This window comes from Rissa tridactyla, chromosome 1, assembly GCF_028500815.1.
Source record: "Rissa tridactyla isolate bRisTri1 chromosome 1, bRisTri1.patW.cur.20221130, whole genome shotgun sequence".
NCBI classification, from domain to species: Eukaryota; Metazoa; Chordata; class Aves; order Charadriiformes; family Laridae; genus Rissa; species Rissa tridactyla.
The window spans coordinates 149,527,197-149,550,777 of NC_071466.1; the positions used below are offsets into that span (position 1 = coordinate 149,527,197).

Consider the following 23,581-nt stretch of genomic DNA (forward strand, 5'->3'; position numbering starts at 1 on the left):
CAAGTTTTCAAAAACAAGTCTAAGGAACAAAGTTCAGCAGGAGTTTCGTCTGGAAATTTAAGTGATGATTTAGAAATGAGATTTGTAACCCATCATCCCATCTTCCTTTGAATGTATACACTCAAAAAATCAAGGCTAATGTTAAAATACAACTTGGGTGGCTTTTCCCTTCCTTAGGGTAGGTTACCTGATTCCATGAAACATTAAATCAAAGACCTAAAAATATTAGTTCTTCAGGGTAGATTTCTAGGCCCAGTGAGCCTGGAAAAGGCCGCACTTCCTACTCTTTTCCAATGCATAACCACAACAGTACATTGCCTTTCCAGGCAGCCAGTCATGTAAGACTCATTGACTCACTAACGAGAGGAGACATCAAAGCCTTTTTGAAACACAGCAGCATTCGACGCCTGTTTCAGGTGGGCTTGCTGCCAACCCAGTAACCCACCTGCGCGTGATCCATTACAGCACCACAGCCTGGCAAGCACAAACTGCATCGGCTTACTTTAACCAGAGATGGAAATCTGAATAAACCTTAAGAAACGTGAACGGTGCCCCAGCCTCTGTTTGAGAGGCTCTCTCTGGTTGACAGCAAACGAGCTCTCGGCGTGGCGGGGAGCCAGACCACTTGGGCTGCAGTCACACGTCTTGTGAACTCAGGAAGAGTATTTTAAGATATTAAATCCCCTCTTCTCTTGCGCTTTCACCCCCCACGCACACACGACCCTCAGCCACTGCGCTCCACCAAAGACCACTCAAAATAAGTCAGCTGAATGTGCACATGCTAAAAAGAAAATTATTGTCTTCATAGTGTGTTGCCTAAGTCCATACCTAGAGGTCAGGATGAAGTCCATTATACTATTTCTGTTCTAGATACTGACACCCCCTTATTTATGGTAAGAGCAGAGGTATACATAAGCTGAGTGACTTGCCCAAGGGCTCTCAGCAAGCATTTGGCAGGGCAGGGATTGAACACCCTGGTTTTCTGAAGGCCAGAAGAGCTGCCATGACTGGCCCACCCTACTGCTATCCCCTACATCATCTTGAAATGCTACAAAGCTTCCCAGTCCACGTAACACTGAAGCAGAGCATGAGAACTGGAGAACCTTATTTAGATGACAGCATCCAGCAAACACACTCTGGTTCTATAATTAAGCAATAAGGAATAATAAGCAGTATAGCAATCGTGGAGTAATCACAACCTTTTGGTTGTGAAGTGCTTCAAATGCCCTTGGGGAATGATTATCTCCTGATAAGTACAGACTTTGTGTTGTTGCCTTACTCTTAATAAAGAACAAAGATGCGTCTGGCAGTTTTAAACAATAGTTTAGAGAGAGCTGCTTGCAGAGGGACAATTATGCCCTGCTACTTTGTGAGTACTTGCAATGAGCACAAATATATCTTGGTTGCTGCAACTCAGATATAACAATATGCGGCGACATAGGGTGAACACATACCCTTCCAAGACTTCTAGGACTGGTGTCAAAAAGAGGCATGCTGCTGAGGGGACCTGCAAAAGCCCCTGCTGTTTATCCTGACAGGTAGCAATGATAAAATAGTACATTATCAAATGTGCATAAAGTCCCATTAGCAAGTCATCTTTCTATTTTATGAGTACCTAAAATAAGGGTCTTAAGATTCACAGACAATTAGCCTGACAAGGGGTGACCAGGTTACCAACCCTCTGAAAAGAAGAGGTAGGGCAAGAAATAAAAGGCTAATGTAGTAGCTAATTCTTGTCAGTTGAGTCACTGTAATTGTCCACTTACGTGTCCTTATCCTACTCCAGTGGCAAGACAAAATACATTCCCTGCTAGCTTAACTTTGCTGCTGAGGAGGAGAAGAGAACACAAAGCTGTGACAACTCGCTTTAGCAGTAGCTCACCAAGTAGCTTTAACTCCATCACTCATGGCTATACTGCCAGACCACTTGGTTAGGTGCCTACGCATGTTTCCACATGCCTGCGTCTAAGCCACCGTTTTGAAAAATGCTAGCTTATGACTTGGTCTTCTGTGAACTGCCTATTTTTTGCCATTCTTTTTGGAAAAGTGCCTGCACAGAGCAGAGGAAAAAACCCACCACATCATAAGCCTCCATGTTTAATGTCTGTTTACAAATACGACAACCTTTCTAACGACCCATCCTATCATCTCAGCTTGGTTTTCAAGACTCAGAATGGATGCTTCCTTTCTTGTACATCACCTCCAGTAATAGGCATTTTGCAGGCCAAACGATGCCCGTAGGAACACTTAGGCATGCACACGAAGGGACAAATTATTAAGTCCATACTTATGCAAAATGCCCTGTAGATGATGTCTGAAAGAATTCAGCATTGCTGAATTATGCATAGCTCGCTAATGCACTATAATAGTGTCTACCACAGGTCTCCATGGAATACTATTACTTAATTAGCATTAGTTTCTTGTGTGTTCATTTAAAATGTGTTTCTTTAGAAGGTTCAACAGAAAGATCCATATCACCTTCTGTTACTCGGCTTTATAGCATAGGCTCTTGCTACTTTAAGAACATTCCTTCCAATCCATTCCCTATTTGGTATGGTGAAAGAGAAGATAAATAACTGACATGTGCCCCGGGCTCAAAGGCCACAGCTGGAATCCCTGTCAAAGATGGCTCTTGGCTTTAGGCTTTAAACCACACTAAAGCGCAGGAGGAAACGTGCTCCTAGTCCCCTCCTGAATTCCCAGGCAGAAGCAGTGTTGGGAGATGCCAGGTTGCAGGAGCAGCTCAGGCAATTACATGTTGCTGGAACAGCCATTCCTCTTCCTCTCCAAAGAGGAAACAGCAGGATATCCTCCCAAAAGCGACTAGTGGGACTACAAGGAAGTTGTGGTCCGTATTGTTATCTCCTTGTTAAATTTCATGTTTCTTTACAGCAATTTCATTTTTCTTCTTTAAAACTGTGTACCATGTATTACACTCAAGGGCTTTACAGTGTATGACCTATATTAACCTTATTTCATTTTGCAGATGGCATTACTGGAACTGGTTAAGCAGTTTGCCTAATGACACATGACGAGCCAAAGGTAGAAAGAAGAAATAAATCAATGCATCTCACAACCTAATCCTAACCTTACTATAATCACTGAGAAAAAAATGCACCTTTCCTCTCAGCTTATCCACTCGCAACGCAGTTTTCCTTTACAGACTACTCTGTGGGATATTTTTTGTCACTCCCCTTCTGATTTTGAGCAAGGTACAAAATACGAGTGATATCAGTGCAAATCTCCTTTCTACTCTAGCATAGGCTCAGCTTGAGAGCACATCCCTGTGCACACCCAGGGCAGAAGGCAGTGTTGGTGGCACATCTCTGGCCCCAGATACCCAAACCCATGTCCTCCTCTGGATCAACACCCATGACAAAACAGAAGCAGGCAGCTGTGGCGCATTTTACCCAGTGGAGAGAAGAGTAAACAGGGTGAAAGTAGTAGCAGAAGTGGTACATGGAGACAAAATGTGTCGGTTACCATTAGCTTTAAGATGTGGCTGTTGCACCAGCTAGCAACATACCTGAGGAGTATGGGGGAAGAGAGTAGAAGAACCACAAACAACTGAAAAAAGCATGGATAGTGTGCTAGTGGTGAGAGTAGCTGCAGCACCTGCATAAAACCTAGTATAAGTGGTCTGCAGCGTGCATGGAGGCACAGAGGAGCAGGTTTGCTCCCTCTCATTGCCACCACCACCACCGTCATCTCCACAATTACACAGTGGCTACCTACAAAAAAGGCAGTCACATCTTTCAACACCTTGTTCCGACTCTTTGCTGCAAAGGCAGCGATGGCTGAATTCTGCAAATTACCCTAATGTCCAGAAGTCATCATTTGCATAAAAAAAGCTAAAGATTATAAAATAATACCTTGTCTCTGTACAGGGATATGAATGTGGCCAGGGGCTGAGGGGGACGGTGACTTTCTCTGCTTTGGCAGAGTGTTAGTGTCCCATGTACAGCAGCTTAAGGCACGCTGGGTGTTTGAGACGGAACCACAACATTCATTCTCATCACTTTACTAGTAACACACAGGTTGCCGCTAGAACAGGTTGTTGCTCCTCGGTGGAGCAGCACAAAGGTTGGCCTCTCCTTTCAGATTAGATGCGGGCACTCAGGTTCTCAGCACCGAGACACGTGCTCCTGCTGGGCTGGGTGAAAAAGCAAAACGCTGCAGGAGAAACTAGACTTGATTTGAAAATCTCACCCATTAAGCTTCCTTTACAAACACTGAATTGCATTGCATCGTTTACTTGTTCACACTTAAACTAACCTAAACAATGATAAACTATCCTAAACTGCGATATAATTAAAACAGCACTGATCTAGGTCAGGCTTTTTCCCTCTTGGCATTCTTGGTTTTGGATCAATACATCTCAGTCTCTCAAAATGTTGTCCAGTACATGACATATTACAGACTGAGGCTAAAACCCTGATATATCTACCAGTAATAGCACTGCAAATTGGAAGAAAATAATAAATATGCATGACTGCTTAGAATCGCAGCACTACATGGCATATTGCATGCCGTGTTTTAGCAACCACACTTAGCTTTGTGCTTTTTAATGTTGATAGCAACTTTGAAACAAATACGTTAACATTAAAACTCAGGTATGCTCACGTATTGTCTATTAGCTTGTAACAAAATTACTCAAACTGAAGAAATAGCTGTTTAAAATCCATTTGGAAATATTCCACACTGAACAAAACAAGTAGAAAATCAGTCTACTTTATCAAGAAGATGCTATGAATTTTAAAGATTTTTTAAAAAACCCATACATAATACAGCCAAAATCATGACACTTCAATGTCATTTTGAGTGTTTTTCAACACCTCATGATAAAAGCAGTTTAAGATTCTGTTCTGACTCTAACCCAGAGAAAGGCAGGATTGATTTTTGAGATTTAAAAGTCATGTCTTAATGCCACAATCAGAATCTGTCCAGCATCCAGCCTCTTTGTCATGCAGAGGACAAACAGCCAGCGTCAGCCCCTCTTCCACGCTGTTCCCTACACATAAAAAGGCGACTGGCACAGGTGGGGGCTTCAGCACTGGGGGGATTTCCAGTATCAGAGGCATTTCCCGAGAGCACTTCGTGGCCAATGTCAAGCTTTTGGCTTTGCCTGGAAAAAAAAATAATTAAAATCTAAGGTGTCAGATCTCACCAGACTCATCCGTGATGTGTTTGTTTCCTCCTGGCTTTTATGAATCAGGTAGAATAGGTTACTTAGGGGCTTGCACAGAGGGCTGAATATTCCACTTCCAGTAATCATGAGATTCCTAGGAAAATGTCAGGCACTTTTAGTTTAATTTTTATGATACTTGAACGTCTCCAACACAACCAACTTACAAACACATAGATTCTATCATGAACTTCCTGGGTGCAGGTGGTGGGCATTCTCCTGATGCGACAAATATCCAAAGGGTAACACCCTGGAAAGCCTTACCTACGCATAAGGCAGCATAGTAAAACGGCAAGCTATGGTTGTTTTTAAAACATACCGATCTTACTCGCAGCTCCTCCTTCCCAGAAGTTTTTGCCCCTCCGAGTGTTTCCTCCTTCTTTCCCCACCTTGATAATTTGACATCCGGCAAAACTTGCAAAAGCCCACCGTGTGTAGGCTGCAGTGCGGGTGACAACTTCCAGGTACCGAGAGATGTTTTCAGTACTGTCAATAGGGTTGTTTTACACGGTTCCTGCTCTTCAGGTAGCCTGAATACCAAATAGCCTGCTAGCCCCCCTCGATGAAAAAAACCAACCAAAACCCCTGACTGTGCAGCAACACTCCAAGCAGGAGGCACCTCTCTGCTGGGCATCAGCGAAAGACACACTTCTGGTTTTTTAAGAAATCTCTCCCCCACCCCCCCCCATTGTATTATTAATGATGCTTACATGGCAAAACTAACAATTTTATTTCAAAGGGATGCTTTATGAAGGCATGCTGCTGATAAATTCAGTCAGACTTTTCTGGCATAACAGTCTACTGAGCACTACTTTAAAAAATGAAGGAAATAAAAAAGACCCTTAAGCGCCATCAGAAATAGGCAGCAACTCATAAAAAGGTATTTAATATGCTGGGGCATTGTTTCTCCACCTTCATTTGTCAACAGCCTGTGTGCCGATTTGGTCACAGACTGCAATCATGGTGAGCATCTCAAACCAAAAGTACCAATAATCCGATAAAACAACTGCCTGGGTTTTGGTTAAAAATAGTTGAAACTGATATAGAAATGAACATTTAGTTAGCCCACTGGTAAAATGAAGATGATACTTCAGTCTTCAAATCTATGTTTTATATATAGGTTTTACATTTTTGAGAACCTCCACTAAATATATATAGCATAATTTTGTACTTCAGCATTTCACGCTTTTTACAGAAATACTGTGAATGAAAGAAACTGAGTATCAAACCCTCTTTGTGTTATATGTATATATATTCTCATAGGTATTTAGTGGCAAGTTATTAAATGTCACTATTCATTGAGACAGTACATTTTATGTCTGTCTGAAAAAAAAACAAAACAACACACCACTATCTAAAGTTTGTAGCTTTGCATGGCAATATTTCAGACCCTCACTTCAGTAGCAATAGTCTCTTCATTCACACTTACACGTTCAGAAATAGAAGTGGTGAAGCAAAACATTACCCGTGTTTTACTGAGCTGTAACTTGCCAAACGGCAGTGGCAGTGATGGTGCCACCACTACACCAGGAAGCACGACTGCCTGGTCTACACCTTTCCTTCTGTAATCCTAAGCTTCTGACATAAATAGTAAAAAAGTTGCAGTGCTGTCTCTCCATTTGAGCTTGGTCCTAAGCATGCTCCGTTTTGGTCATACAGACCATAACAGTAAGCAAAGCTACCCAAGGCCGCACTCCAAAGAAACAGATGTTTGATGAGAACCGCCAGACCCTAACCTGATAAAAGTAAAGCCTTGCAAGATCCACACTTTCAACTATGACTTCTAACAATATCTAAATGGGTATTACTATTTTCTGTAGTGACTCCAATTATTCAGTGTCAGGAGTGGGATCACGAGACATACATAATCTGAAAGAAAACTATAAAAGTTTAAACACAATCTGTGGGATTTTTGTTTTTAACAGTAGTCACTTCTAATTAAGTAAATCTTGATCATGCCATGAGACTAAAAATCAGGAAGTTTAAAAACCTCTCACTTGTCTCTTCTCCCCACCATCCCAATAGGGATGCATACATTTCAATAAGGCAGCTGTTCTTCACAGATACTGAATCACAGCTTAAGTCACAGGGAATTATGTGTTCAGCATTTCTCTACATCAAATTACATACGTAGGCATCTAATAATTATTTACATGGGAAAACACAGGTCCGAAGGTGAGTATAGAAGCGCTGTATATACCTTATCTATCAACTAAGCACAGTATTCACTTTGCTAGCCATCTTCTGCAGAATGCTTTAAGGCCCCGAGACATTAGCCCAAAGCAAAACCTCATTCTCTCCATTTAATTACCTATCTTTTCAGACTTACAGTGATCAAAATGACCGAGTTAAACCAAATGGTTACTAGTAACAGGAGACTGTTGTTAACCAGCAAGCTAAGGTGGGTGTGTGTGCATAGAGTTCAGAAGAAGAAGATGCTGCTGCATGCTGTTTGCTTCTCCAATGTGAATTTATAAGGGGGAGTGAAAGTGCAATATCAAGTGAACTAGCAAGAATTGAAAGGATTGAAAATCCAGGAACGAATGAAATCAAAGAGGAATGGAAAATGGATTCAGCCCTAAAAAGATAAAATTATTTAACAACTTATTAAAACTGTTCATCATCATAATTAAAATCCAAGTGCCTAGAAAAAAAGTGGCACAAGAAAGGTAATTATTTATGAGGAGACTTTAAAAAGCCATTTACTGTCAATCTGGGAGAGAATCAGCCTGAAAGAGTTGGTAGTAAAAATAAATTGTTTGTTTATTCATAAAACTTATTTTGGTCTAGCATACCACTAAGACTCCCCAACATCTGCTCAGGGCAGCTGTAAGTAACATTAGGAACACTCATCCAATTTATATCTTCTTTTTTATTAAAAAATAAACAGGTATTTCTAAATTATTCACTAGTAAATTAACATTAAAAAGTTACACATTTTGTGGAAAGGCGTCTACAAGCTTAGTATGAACATGATGATCTAAACCTTTCTACGTTTCACTGACTGCTTTACTCTTTATGTGATGTCCCACCTAATTTAGCAAATGAAAACGTAGAAAACCTACAAGCCATACCAGAGTTACGGCCGTGAATAATACAGAATGCATTGCTGATACCTCAAATGCCATACTAGTAACCTCCTTCCAACTTGAACGGATTCTTTTCTTACCTTCCCTTTGTCTTCTGCCACTTAAAAATTCCACTGAAATAATCTTAGCTCCTTTCTTGCTTCTGTCTTTCATGAACCTCACGAAACCTCAACTGGGAGAACCCTTCTCTGAATTATTTCTGAGTAACAAAATGCAGTGGTGTTAGTAATTCATAATTATTTGTTCTCATCTGCAGCATTTTTATACACAGATTGCAAAGTGATCTCCATGTTCCTGTGTTTCACTCCAAAACTGTTCTTAAGACAGCAAAAAAGGCACAGGAGCCCTTCAAACCAAAAGGCCTCTCTCTACCCCTCACTTTTTTTTTTTTTTGTACTTAATCTCTTGAACATTTCAGCAGAAATTACTTTCTTCCCAGGTTTCTCTCCTGCCTTCAGTTTTTACTTCCTTATACAAGCAAGTCCCTGCAAATGAACTCACCAAGAAGTTGTTTGAAAGCACAGAATAGCTCTGTTTATTTTACTAGGACTTTTTTGTTTTACTTCTAAGCAACGAACCAGCATTTCTGCATTACGCTCTGGAGACAGTTAGTTTAAAGCTAAGTGAGCTGTAATTCTAACCCAGGCGCTGGAAATGGCATTGCTACAACAGCACATCGTCCATCCAGCTGAAGCTCCCAGAGGAGCCTGCCTCGAAGCTGCAACCGTGCTGCAACCGGCAACCAAGCAAACTGCTGTGAAGCTAAATTTGCTTACATCCAGAGAAGCTGCAAACACATTACCTGATTACAACATAAAAGTAACCAGTTAGATACCAACAGCATTTATATGCTATCTTGTCATCAGAGCACCACCTGAAAATGCTACCCCTCCTCTTACTGGGGACCAAAAGCCATGAGAAACGTGGCACCCCCTTCCATCACACCCCACCCAGCTGCTTTCTCATCCTGGGGCTTGGGTTTGTTTCAAAGCTTCATTTACGTGTAAGGCTTTGTGTTTCCTTTGAGCTCTCTACACGTCCATTTTCCAGTGGGAAGCAGGCTTTTGAAGATATATGATTCACTATTTTGCATTGCATAATTTAAGTTTAATGTGCTGCACAGAATATGGAACATCACCTGTTTCCTTTTTGGTCCATTAGAGATGGATTAACAAATCTCCTTGATAAACTACAAGACTTCACCTCTGCAATGTTTGGGATAGGCTGGTGAATTGGACATTGGATTGGCAGTGTAACTGCAAAGGTGACGGAAGGAAGACTTTTTGCTTAGGAAAAAGTCCTGCCATCATCAAGGAGGAAGTTTTTCTACATCTTAGATTTAGGGAGAACTCAACTTGAGAAATCATCTGCAGTTGTACACTGCAGGGAAATCACTTTATAGCACAAATGCTAGAGGGGAAGAAACATCAAAAGTGCATATGACAATCAGATGTCAGATCCCTGTTGACTTGCCATGAAGACTATGGACTTTGCTGTCATCTTTGTCTTTGAAAAAATCCTCTCAAAAGCAGGACTGTTACAGGCAGCTCTGGGAAAGGTATTGTCTCTGGTAACTATAAAGTAAGCATAGTCAGAAACTAGAAATTGTCTTATCTGAGAGATGCTGAAATTAATTTCAGAAAAGGAATTAAAAAATACATAAATCAGGAACATTTCCCAGGGGTTGAAATTCCAAAATATAGTATCAAAGAAGGGAATATCTTCCATTCCTTACACCACCTTCCATATACAGGTTGCACTTTGGCAACACGGGTCAAAGGAGTGCAGAAAGCCTGGAAGACGAGCTCCAAGTAACCCAGGTACCTACCAAGGAAGTTCAAGTCCCTTGTGCAACTCACCAAAAATACTGCAAGCAACCACAGGGGCAAGCTGGAAAAAGTCATGGAGCTTTCCTTCCAAACACCACTGAAATGAGCACATTGCTGAAGAATATTGCTATAGCCTGTGGTCCTATTCTGATAGAAATATTTTCCTTTCAGAAAAGACTGACAAAGTCTATTAAGAAGACCTCTTAAATTCCAGTTAAAAACTTACATTTAGAAGGAAGGGAAAATGTTAAACACAAGCTTAAATGTTTGCATTCGAATAGGCAGTCCTGTTCAGCTCAGCGAGGACTGTGTTTGTAGCATCATGCATACCCAGCACTCAGCTTGTCCCTCTGCACTCAATGATGTAACACTTTGAAATACAGCGTTAGTACCATGAGGACATGATCTGTTAACTGGATGTCTTTATATTGATCTCAGCGTGGTTTAACATCCAGCTTATTGGTAAGGAAACTATCCATAACCTCCTTATGGCGAACTTCTTGTTTCATATGACGATTTTTGTCCCACTTCTATGTCTCAAGCTGTATTTCACTTATGTTTGTGTCCACCTCTTGTTATGCTTCTTTGTTTTCTGCTGTATTGCTTTGCCTTATGATTAAACGGGTTTAATCAAATGAGTGGCCATAGAGTTTTAAAATAACCTATTGATGTTCAAGGTCACATATTCCTTGCGTATTTTTCCGTTCAACATCTTTCTCTTTAGAAGTCTAATTTCACATTTCTGCTGTCATGAGTATATACTTTCAAATTAGACAAGCACGATTACTAGGCCTTTCCACCTTAAAAAGCAACAAAAAAATTCCAGGACCTACAACACTAAAATCATGCCGAGTTTATTTCCACATCTATATTAAGTTTCTGTTAAGGGACTGGATTTTCTAACTAGTGTTCCTACTTGCAATCTCTTAAAAGATACTTTAATATTTCATAAGCCAATTTTGTAAAATTGATAGATACAGTAAATTAAATATTTATTTCTATTTTTCACTGGTTTAGTAGAATTTAACACCTGCTGCTAACACAATAAAAAAACAACCCGAAATATCAGAGAAATAAATAGTACCCTGTACATCTATTGATTTTACATAATATTTCCATGTTTTAAAATTGCATTCTCTCAAACCATTACCTTCAATGCTGGAGCTTCACAGATGCAAAGTTTTTTGCCAGGAAGCCGTGTTATTTTGATGGCATGTTTGACTAGAACTATTCACTGTGCAACGATTTCTCAGTCTGAGGTGATATGAAACTTCAGAAGTTTTAACTCAAATTCTAACAAATTATTTAACATAGAAACAAGGTTTCATTCATGGGGAAAATTAACGCAACAAGGGTGCTTTCTCACCTCTCTGCATCAGTTGTTATAAATTGAAAGTATACCATTTAGATATTCCTTAATTAACACGCTTTGCAAAGATCTTGAATACCAGCAAAAGAAAAATGCTATTCAGGTATTTAAGGTAGTTTACTAATAGAGGGCTGACCCCTCTCAACTGTCTGTTATATTGTCAGTACCTGCCTACTCACTGTAACCTACTATTTCACAACCAGTTTCAAAGGCTGAAGCATAAAGAATTAGCCACTTTCTCACAGGTCAAGAAGCAGAAATCCGCAGATCAGGGTTCCGACCCTCCTCTGAGATCCAGTGACAAGTCCTGGGATTTCTGGGGAGTTATCACACTCCTGCTGCTCTACAATTTCATGTAGGGGCATGCTGCTCATTCCATTTTGCTCAGTGCAGGGAGAACACCAAAGCACAGCAAAACAGGCGTACAGGAGGCACGGCAAAACTCTTCAATTTAAAAGAACATTTTGAGTGGAGTGCTATGAAAACCGCAGAAGGGAGGTGACCTCCCTGCTGCTATGGGCAATGCTGGTCAATCGTGCAGTGCATGACACCATCAGCCTAGAGTACCACGGCAAGCTGTGCCAGCTCCCACCTCCACTGTTGCTCCCAGAGCTGGCTGTCCTAGGAAATTGGAGTCAGCAGCTCCCACCAGAAAATTTCCAGACTTTCTCTTGCTTCGTTTCCCCATTTCAGTTGTGACAAAGGGTATTCCATCTTCACACACAGGCATGGAAAATTTCTGCCTTCTAATGAGAGGAATGTATTTCTGCTTATATCTTAATTTACTAGACCTCACGGAGGTCTTATAAAATGTGCAATGTTAATTTTACATACGGAAAAACAGAGAAGCTAACAGAGTTGTCAAAGCTGATAACAATAAGTTAGGAGTCATTCTGCTACCTCAAAACAATCCTACCCATCTTCTGGCTCCCTGACTTAACTTGGTATTCTTCGGGTGAGAAGTGCTTGGAAATAGCACAGTTTCTATGAGTAAATGGGGACGTGGAGGAAGAAAGTGAAGCAATGTTGTGGATAACACAAAATCAAACAAACAGGTACAGAGCTGACAAATGTCATCTTTTTTACACTGGTATTTCTTCTTTGACTTCAGTAAAGGGTGTATATTGCTATTTTCTGATTACAGTAGAATACCATTAACAGAAGAGACACTTTCCCAAAATTAGCAAACTGTTGCCTTGCCAGGCATCCTGGTATGACAAATATGAATGGCCCCAGACAACTATCTCCCCTCAGATATGGCTGTATAGGTTAGTGCACAGTTCAGTAAGCACATAAATAAATGCATAACAAAACATGGCATTGCATGCACGCCTGAGTTTCTAGCTTAACAAACTGCAAACAAATGAGGCTTTACTATATACACTCTAACTCTGTTCTCCCTTCGCAGACTCTTTGTATCTTTTTTTCCCCCCAACATCTCTGTTTCTCTTACATATTACTTCTGTCCTCTACTTATCCACACAGGGTTCTGTTGCTCTTTAGAATCTAATGAAAAGACTTTTAATTAGAGCCTGCCCTAGTGTTTCTCAACCACTTTCCATTCCTTCACTTCTGATTCCCTGTACATACATTATTGAGTTCCAGACAGATTTTTAAGTCTCATTTTGCATTCCTTCAAGGTCTCCTTTACACAAGCCCAACGTCTTTTTGTGCTACTGCTCTTTGTATGGACTCTCATCAGTAATTCAAACCTGAGGATATTGTGATTGCTTTGTTAGAACTTTTCAACTCCAAGCTTATCTATCACGCCTACATTATTTCTAGTGATTAGCTGCAGTATCACTGTTAAGCTCGTAGGCAATTACACCATTTAAGGGAGCAGCCTTGTACTGCCTTACTGAACATGCAGCTATCTGCATTTTTACACCACTGGCTTTTTTATCCTCCCCTGCCCCCACTCTGTACCAGGATAAATGAAGTCACTTGTTCCTGTAGAGACCTCTTTTAGACTGATTGTATTTAAAGACTATCCATCTTTTGATCTAACTCCTAATTCAAAAACTTTTTTAGTCCATAATATCATTCAAAATTCTGAGACAGACTGTGTCACTCTGACCTACTCTGTATCTTGGTTTTCCACACGTGTTTTGTTCTCATTCCTTGCATTAAACTTTCAGCGATGCTAACCAGACCTCTGAACATGCAGAACAACCGCAGACTATGTGGAATGCAGGACATCTGCTGCAACAAACAACAGGAAACTTATCAACTACTAATATAATTCCATAGTGTTAATTACTGTCCTGATGAGCTTCTTACAGCAGCCAACTGCAACCACTTCTGCGTATTCAAGGCTATGTTCCTAAAATGACATACAACACTGCATCTGCATGATGCAAAGTGCTGAAGTAGTACAAACTCTGCAAGTTCATATTTATCTAAAAATTTTGAAGGAACGGGCAGATCTTTGGACAAATGAGGCATTGTCTGCATGCATGCAGACAGAAGACAGCTGACATAAACATCATTTTATGCGCTCTCAGTAAACTGTCAGAAATTCAGAAATGTGCTCATGCCCACGCTAGATCTAATCTGTACTGCCAGAAGATCACAGCCAAAGAAAATTGGGATTATTCTCTACCATTTGACAACACAGGTGGGAGAAGTCTCTGCACTGCACGTTGTTCTCTGAAGACAAGCAGCCAGATGCAAGAATACACTGTCTTTCAACATCTGCCTTCCTCTGCCAGTGAGCACAGCTCAGCCAAGCTGGAACAGCAAGCAATCCCCATCACACCTTGAACTCACTGACTCCTGCTTGGTTGGACGGAGAGACGAAATGGCCACCAGACTGTGACCGAGAAAGCCTTAGTCACCAGTCAGGTGGTAAGTCCTCTTCCTATACATTCAGAAGAGTAAGGACTTCCTAGCTTGTCCCCAGCCCTAAACTGGACCTGCAGACAAAAGCTTGACATCATCTGTCACCCTGGAAAGCACTCGGAGACAGTTCACATCTGTAGAAAGGAGATGCCAATTTTGACCCAGTCTGCTTTTAGAAGATGACAGCCATGCATTGTCCCTGATTTCTGATGGACCTTTTACAGGGTAAAGTGCACCCTTTACAGATAAACTGTAAACTCAGTACAGTTGGTTTTATTTCAGATGTGTAAAACAAGACACAAATTGAAATCTTGTTTTACATGTGTTAGCAAGTCTCCTCCCTTGGTTTGCCTTTCATCCAGAAATGCTCTAATAACTGACTGACTTAGTATCAAATTACAGCTGAAGTTGTAGATACATAATTAAATCAAACTTTTCTTTAAACATAATACAACTCACATGCTATTGAGGGGATCCTCAACTTTCGGTTTGAGCGTGGGATTTAAAGCCAGGAACTCACAACTGATCTCAGCTTGACTTTTGACTTGTCTGTTATTATCTTTGCCTCATACTTCACAGGGCGATTCTAAGATTTATTCCGCTAATGTCAGTATGTGGTTTGAAGACGTAAAGTGCTATCTAAGTGCCAAGTACTATCACTTATTCAGTAGTCTTGTTTCCTATGTTTGTCGCATCTGCACAAAGCATGCCTAGCTTTTCAGTCAAATTTTGCTAGTTTGGTTTCCTTTCTTCTCTTTCATTTTTCATGAAACATTTGCTTGGTAGAAGTTTTGGATCACGGCAGTCCACATCCAGCAGTAGAAAAGTCATCCTTTGCACCTAGACAGCTGCTAGCATGTTTACAGCCATACCACCTAGCCCTGCTCAAAACAAATCTTTGCAAAACAGTCCTCAAAACAACAGCAGCTATTGGTGCCTCAGAATTTGTCTTCCCATTATTCATACTAAAAATGGATCTGTACCGATATTAATGACAGTATAAAAACCTTATTTAGAGCTGGGATAAAAGCTTTGCGTAGTCAGGCATTGTCCTGCGATGTTCCAAACCACATTTCTTAGACTCTCTCTTCTTATAATTATTAAAGTGTTATCTTTCCTTAATTCAGGACCAGGCTTTTGTGCAGTGAGATGTTCCGGTCTTCAAGATTTTGGAGGAAACCTCTTCATGCAGTATTCCCACATCCCGAGTTTTCTTTGCGGGAACCTCGTGGCACTGCTCTCTGCTTTTACAGATAAAGACTGGACACTACAGCCCTCAGCCGGTCTCTCCCTGGATCCAGCACAAGGCCAACTTACTTGTGCCTTTAAGTTTTGGTAAGGTTTTCTGTGAAAATGATAAGTGTGTATTAACTGGAACCACTCCTGTAAAGCAGGCTGAAGCCTGGAAGGACTGATACTGGACTCTCATGAGAACAGCAAGACACAGCTTTTCTTCACCGTTTGGCTATATTATTTCTGTTCATTTTGGAATGAACACTACCAAAGCATCTAAAAAACTTCTGCTCACACATCTAATGTGTTTTAATTTTCTTCTGCTGGACTACTAGCATCAGAGACATTGTTGCCTCAGCCATCTTCTGCTACTTTTTGCAGGGTTTTCTGTGCTAGAGACTTCAGAATTTAGTTTTAGCACTAACTCATTCCCTTTCTAAATTCAATTTTTACATTAGTCAGTATCTCAACTTACAATTTATTTAACTAACTGCCTAATGACCTATGAAAATATTGTTTTAAACCCATATGTTTAGTAGAGCTGCAGAAGACATACATCACTCTTTCCTGATCTTTCCACAGGTACTTGTTTACGTATATATAATTAAAATAAATATCTTTCACATGTCACTGCTGTGTTTCCTTTAGCTTCCCAAAGAGTGATGTAAAAGGAGCTGTACTATCAAGACCAGCTTTCACAGTCAAAATCATACAGAGTTTACACTTTTAAAGTAAAGTACATTTACTTAATCACTTCCTCCACCTCTCCCCCAGTCTGCATATCTTAATTAATATGAACTGTTACACAGAACAATATAGATTTTATAATTAGGTTATACGGTTAAAATGTGATTTTCCAAAATAAAAACCTTATATATGACCGAAATATGCAATTAAGTCATTCACACCTTTACTGAAGTGTTCCTTTCCCACTGCAAGTTTATCATCTTTCCCTTCTTTGTCTCACTTCCTTGGCAGCTTCTCATGTTTGTGTCAAAAAATAAAAGTTAAAAAATGGCCTACCTCTCATAAGAGAGCTGTGTACAAGACCTGTTTCTTTTTTAAAGACACCATGATGAAGAAATACCAAATAGCTCCCACTGGTACAGGGGAGTCAGGCAACATTTGTGTTCCTTAGGACTGTTTATTCCAAGAGGCTAAGAAGTCACAGATTTGAGTGTCTCCTGCAGAAATGGACGTGACTCACACAAGTATACACCAGACAGTGAAAACCACAAATTAGTTTGCTCTACTCATTGTCTGGAAGCTGTCTGGTATAGTCAAAGATGCAGTCAGTTTCCCTTGAGAACCTCATGTACTCAAACCACCGTCAGGACTTCAAGAAGCTCAAGAAATGGCAGTGGGTGTTATAAACCAATGACCAAAAAATCCCTGATTCCATGCTGAGATTTTATCTTGGTCAGCTTTCTGAAAACAACGTGCTCCTTTGGTAGTGACACGGAGACACTTATGTGCAATCCTACCTGCCATTATGTCCTCCTCGGCACTGCAAGGATTATTCCTGCCAGGTGAGTCACCGTCCCAAGAGGGCTGTCAGCCTCTTTCACTCAGAAATAGGTTCTTAAATATTCCAGAAGAATTTATCGCATGTCAGTCAAGTCTGTAAAGCTATGGTTAAAAGAATTTAAGAGAACTGGGTGCCTGCTCCCATTCTGATGCCTTTCTCCTTATGTACTGTGCTAACGAAGGAAGAAAAAGTAGTCGTGGTACTTTGGAGATATGATTTCAGGCACAGGAGGACCCAAGAGCCACTGCGTCAAATAGAGGCGAATTATTCTCACGCTTCACTATGAAGCAACACGTTTCCCCCAAGTTCTTGCAGGTGCAAGCATTAACATCTTGTACCCAAGCACCATTTCTACAACTGGCCTCCACGTCTAGTGCACTGCTGGGATCTGCACGTTTGACTGGGCTCAGCCTCACTCACTGGAGGGCAGTGAACGGCTTCTGCCGAGTCCCCCAAGGGCTGTGATTCAGAGTACAGGTATTTGCCTACAGAAGCAGCCTACGCAATCTGCTTTGAACGTAAAAGTGCATGGGCACAGCATCCCAGCTTGAGCACGGCCCTTAGCATTCTCTTAAGATCCCAGTCAATGAGGAGGTGCACGTTTTTTGGCCTTTTACCATCCCTTTTCAGGTCAGTGATGTGTGCAGCTGGCCTCCTGTCCGGTGGCTGAGCTGAAACTAAATGCAACATGCTGTGGTTCCCAGCAGACACCAACAACTCCTCAAGCCACCACAAAGAAGACTGTATACAAATTTTGGAAAGCTGTTTGGGAGAGGCGACATCTGGGTTGTACTCCCTGTTCAGTTAATTGCTTTGTGCAAAGCAGAGCAACTTCATTAGAAGGGACCGAGATCCTTAACAGCAAATACACAGTAAAATTGACCTTTGTGTGGGAGAAGAGACCAGGTCCCAGACAACCCAGGCAAGCTTTTTAATGACGGAGCTACTGATAAATCAGCACTGTGTTACTCTCTCAGCCTTCCGAATCTCACAAATGAGACACATGGGAAATATATACATTTTCTATACACGTTGCAACACATCTAGTGGCTTTGTGCTTCAGGACCTAGGTGAATGTGTGCATGCTCAGCAAGGGCAACATAAACATCTGTATGTCTAGGAATTTGTGCTCCCTACATGATAGGCTTACATTATGCATAGCGAAGTGAAGCGAAGCGAAAAAATTTAAGGACTGCACACCTTGTCCTCAGTTGCACTGATACAATCACATGCAAGGGGAAGCTGTAAACCAGATTACTGAGGCTGTGACCACTTAAAAAAGAAAAAACATATTGCCAACCAATCACAAAAAACACACAGCAAAGTAGTTATCCCTTTTCTGGAGTAATTTCAACTGTATTACTTTGAAAACTCAGCTTACAATGCAGCATGAGGAGCACTTCTAACAGCACAGGTGAAGGAGCAGCAAATTTTGGTGTAAAGGACGGGAGCAATTGGCCAGATGCAGCAAAAGCTTCTAAAGCCAGTTTTGCAGTTGATCCACTATACTGTGTAACTAATTTCCCCATACAAATCTAATTACTAAGGTCAAATTTATCATAGTTTTTGCTTTTTTATCTTCAGATAAAAGTTGCCAAGGCCTGCCATATCCACACGATCATCTGCTTTTTTTTATTTCTTTCTTTTAAATCATGGCACCAGTTGAAAAAAATATATGGATACTGAAATTAGAATTTAAAACTGCTGTGACAAATTACTTTCTCCCCAAAATGCTACAAATACACAAATCAAACAAAATTCAACTGTAATTTGAGGTTCTCAGTGGTTCTGACAAGTCAGAGTCTGAAAATCTGTCCCTCAATACATGTAACATAGGGCACCAAAAATTCTTATTTTTACACCTACCCACAAAGAAAAAGCAAAAGACTGAAATAAGGAAATTACTGCATATATTGAGATGGATATGTATCTTGTAAAATGAGTAACTATGCAAGGAAAATCATTAACAATAGAGCCATCTGCTGTATTTCAAAAAAACTACACCAGCAAAAGTCTGGAAACGTTTAATGCTTTACAACCTGAATTTTTCACTACTTCATGTTACAAAACGCGATCATAATGATTAGTACATCAGTTTAAATGACAGGAAATGTGTATTTCTTACACTTCTTCTAATTAAAAGCAATATTTACTGGCATAATACTGATCCGCTGTATCTAATGATACTAATTGACATTGTAGCTGAGCATGTAAAAAGCCTGAAATGCTTCCCATTCCATTTGAAGTAGATAAGCATAGTGTTGTGTAAGGAGACAATGAGGTCAGCAGCAAGTTGCATATTTATTTAAATACTGACAAGACACTTGGATGATTTTTTTCTTGCTCTAAAACAAGAAGAAATTCCAGGTCTGAAGAGCTTATAGTAGAAAAAAAAAAATCAACACAAAAACAAGGGAAAGTTTAGAAGACAGACTAATTCAAGTGGTTCTTAGTATATCTTTACGTTTCTCTCTGTCAATATACTTGAAGAGCCCTCTTTCAAGCACAGTGGAAGAAGCAGATGTCTAGAACAAAGTTCAAAGAACTAAACTAGGGAAAATTGTCCCAGCACAGACCCAAAGCTGCAGAGAGACTATCCTGCTATAAATCTGGGCTCAAATGGGTGCTTCGCTACATTCAGTCTGCAATGGCTATAGCTATGAAAAAAAGCAATACCTACAAACTATACGTAGCCCCTAAAAACTCTATCCTGTTCATAGGAATGTGTGTCTTCGCTGAAAGGTTCAGAATAAAAGACAGGCTCCTAAGTATCGGGTCAGATGTTTAGGCAGGGAAGACTGAACACCTCTCGAAGCGCCAATTAATTGCTTGCGAGTACCACAAGCAATTGGTAGTGAGTGCCACTGCTTTTGAGTGTGCCAATTAAAACCAGTTACAACCAAGCCCATCCCAGCGCCTGCTGGAGCGCGCAGCGTTCTTCCCCTCGCTGCATTACCAGCACAGTTGGTTTCCCCAGTCGCACTCTCATAGAGGTGGTTAGAAGAAGCGATCGCAAACCAGAAATGAGAGCTGTCAGCACAAATCTTCACAGGGAAGTTCCCCCTGCATTTAAAATAAGCCTATGAGCCATCTACCTACACCACATCTGTAGTTCCCCACAACTGCCTGGATAACTTGCGTATCTGCCCCAAATGTATGTGTCCTTATTAAAAATATCAAGGATCAGACGTTTGACAAGTATTTGTTCCTACAAATTTTGTCATTTAGCAGTTTTAAGTGTTATTTAACATTTCATGCAGTTTTTGTAGGTTATACAAAACAAGTGATACTTCATTACTACACCTGCAACTTCAGTAATTGCTGCATAATAGTTTTTGCCTACTATCGGCAAAACTAAACTTTCACAACTTTAAATAACATAGCAAAACCATTCTTAGCTTAAAAAGAAAACCACGTATATTTACCTGCCATCATAGCAATCATGCTGGCTTTGTAGACATTAGCAAGGGACCCCAGTTCACCTGTTGCCAGGATTGTTTTCATATGAGCTTCTCCACAGGCCTCACGGCACTGACGGATCTCCTCGTAGAGACCTGGGGATAAAAGCATGTGAAAATGATCAAAGTTGCCTGAGAGACATTTTCAAGTATGGCTGTAATTTCCACTTCTGGATTAATTTCCAATCTTATAATTAGTCATAGCACTCAAGAACTTAAGTTTTGTAAGTTCAATAAATTACATGACTGGAGGTAATTAACAATGCCACACAGTTTCAGACTTAACTTAATAGCTATTAATGTCGGTTCTCTCAAAACTAAGAATGTGCGCAGTATGCCAAACACTCATGAATACATCAGGAATAAAAAATGCTATGACAGTCAAGATTGATTTTAAAACAGCTTTTTCAGCAATAAGTATGGTAGCAAATTGAATCAGTACTCAGGGACAGTTACGCTTTCCTGTCCACGTTCTATCACCACTCTCCCAAAGGGTTCAGCCGAAAAGCCACCAAAGGACTGAATAAGTTCTCCAATTACAGACCTTAGTGCCACCTGAGATGTCCTGACATATCCCCCTTGGCTTCTAGCTGCCACTCCTGAAGGCTCCATGTCTCCCTTTGGTCTCCTGCCATATACCCTAGTACCACAGGACTGTCTGGGAAGTCCGATACGGAGCTCAATGCCTGCGTTTAGGCGTCTGAATCCCACTTCAAGCTTCTTGAAAATAAGAATTGCCTGAAAACATGCAGCCAAATCAATGTGGTCTGCTAAGATGCCTGATGACGAGACACCAAGGCCTGGGATCAAACCTCAGGGACCAGCGAATCCACATGAACCTGCATTTACAAACCAGCTCAAGTGGTTGCATTGCCCATGAGGTTACTAAGGACTTGGACCATCCCCTGATGTTACTTCAAATGGTCCCAGGAAGGGTCGAGGAAGCACCATGGCAGGAGGGCCAGCCGGATAACATCTGCCCAGCATGCTGTGGAGCTACAGCTCCCAAACCTGAACTCAGGTCGCAGGTCTGCCAGCCTTTCAGATTGCTTTTCTTCCCCTGCCGCTTTACAACCTAGATTGGTCTTTTGATGGTGGCCATCCAGGGGCAGAGCTAGACCCCAGCTTCCAATGTCCACACTCATGGAGGAAGCCATCTAGAGGTCAGGAAGGACCTTCAGCTCTCCTTAGTTCTCATCTCCAAGCAGTCAGCATGTCCCTGAGACAAACTAGCACACATCCCACCTGCCCACTGCTTCTCAACACACTGTCACTCAACCTGCTGTCCATCAGCTGCAGCCAGGGAGAAGCAGGAACAGGGAGGACAGGACAGTATTTGGCTGCTCACAGATGTTGCCCAGAGCAGACCACCCCCTCATAAGTTCCTGCAGTGTCATTGCCAGAGGCACGCTTAATTTTCTAACTGCTTTATATTTTCATAGTAAGGACTGGAATAAATTTGGACTTAACCAACTGCACTTTTTAGAAAGGGCTGGGACTTGCAGACCTGGTCAGGTAACGCAACACAGGGAGCACAGGGAAACCCTCCCACCCTTTTTCTGGTAAAATTCAGCAGTGCTCCCACAAAATTTTAAACCCAGGGAGGATAAAAGAGTTAGAAATTATCAAAACGTATGTGTTAGAAGCTGGCCACTTGGGGATCATTAAGACTCTTCCAGTGTCAATGTTGGGGAGAAAAGCAGCTCTTACAGTGCACAATCACCATTTCTGGGATTTGAATTAAAAAAAAAAAAAAAAAAAGACACAAAATAAGCAAACAAGATCCTTTGCAAGAGAGTCTTTTTCAAAAATTGTATTCAATCTTCAAACACATAATCGAAAAGTTTGTCTATGGAAGTCTAAAACACAGCTTTTACCAAATCTTTCTTGCTAAAAAATACAGGATATGGCTATGGAGACTAAATTTTTTCATCAATACTAGCTTTCTTTTCCCCTTGGTCCTGAAGCGAGACCTGGAAACATACAGTAGGGTTTGCCAGCTGCTGTACAGCTGGACCTCCCCTCCACCCACGATGCTGCCACCTCCTATTCGTGCCATCAGCACACCAGGGGGCAGGGGCTGGGATCCCTGGGGTGGTCCTCTGAGACGTACTACACCCATTAGTAGACACCTCGCTAATGCACTTAGTAAGTCCCTTTATAGACACCAGGCTTCACCTTGTTTCTTACTGTGTACCAAAGGTGTGAATTAATCAGTAGTAGCATGCAGTCTAGCATGTTTTATTGATCAATTGATGATACTCCAGAAACCTACATCAAATCGAGACTCAAAAAGGAAATACAAAGAACCTGCCCTATTTTCCTGTGCGTTTGATAACACTGCCTATGTTAGATCCAAATGCAGCCTCTTTTTGTGGAGTGACTCTTTCCTGAAGCTTTTGCAAAGCCAGAGAAAGCAGCTTTCATGTTCTTCTAGTTTCGGTAACAAGAAGAAAAGACTCGAGTTTTCCCTTCCTTTAAGATAAGCCGCTAAAGACGTCAAAATAAAATCAACAAAATGTACATTTAGGTTGTATTCCATGAAAGGAAATTATATCCTCCTAGCTGTTGTTCACAGGAGTTAGTACCGCGGCTACAGCATCCTCCCTATTGTTGGAAGGTACTTTTACACGCAATTAGTGCCAAGATCATTTGAACAGTCTCACTATCTGACAGCACGCATCAACCCACAGAGAGGAACAACTGAGGCTCTTCAATCATCCGTGTCTATCAGGTTAGCTGAGGTGGTGGAACAGTGGGCACACTTTAATGGGGCAGGTGTGTAGGTAATAAATACTGCGCTTTATTCACAGGCCAATTATTGCAGACAATAGCTAGCATTCATAGAACATTCTCAACCCTACAGTAAAAGCACAAATAGAAATGCAACTACCTCTGGGACAGAAAAAATTAACCGGAGTATCCCAGTCCCAGTGCAAGCAGCGACTGCTTTGATACAGAACAAATGCAAAAACTCCCACTCCTTTCAAAAATAAAAAAGAGGTTTCAGTACTCCGTCAGATTTAAATCAAGGCACAAATAATTTGAT

At 41.0% G+C, this 23,581-nt stretch overlaps 1 protein-coding gene across 1 annotated transcript in view; it reads right to left on the minus strand.

The window, feature by feature from the left end:
* The window catches only part of DERA (deoxyribose-phosphate aldolase), a 56,039-nt gene that overhangs the window by 10,734 nt on the left and 21,724 nt on the right, over positions 1-23,581 (minus strand). The window contains exon 6 of the mRNA XM_054187922.1: positions 20,500-20,628. Coding sequence (XP_054043897.1) covers positions 20,500-20,628 — 129 coding nt within the window. The remainder of the gene's footprint in view (positions 1-20,499; positions 20,629-23,581) is intronic.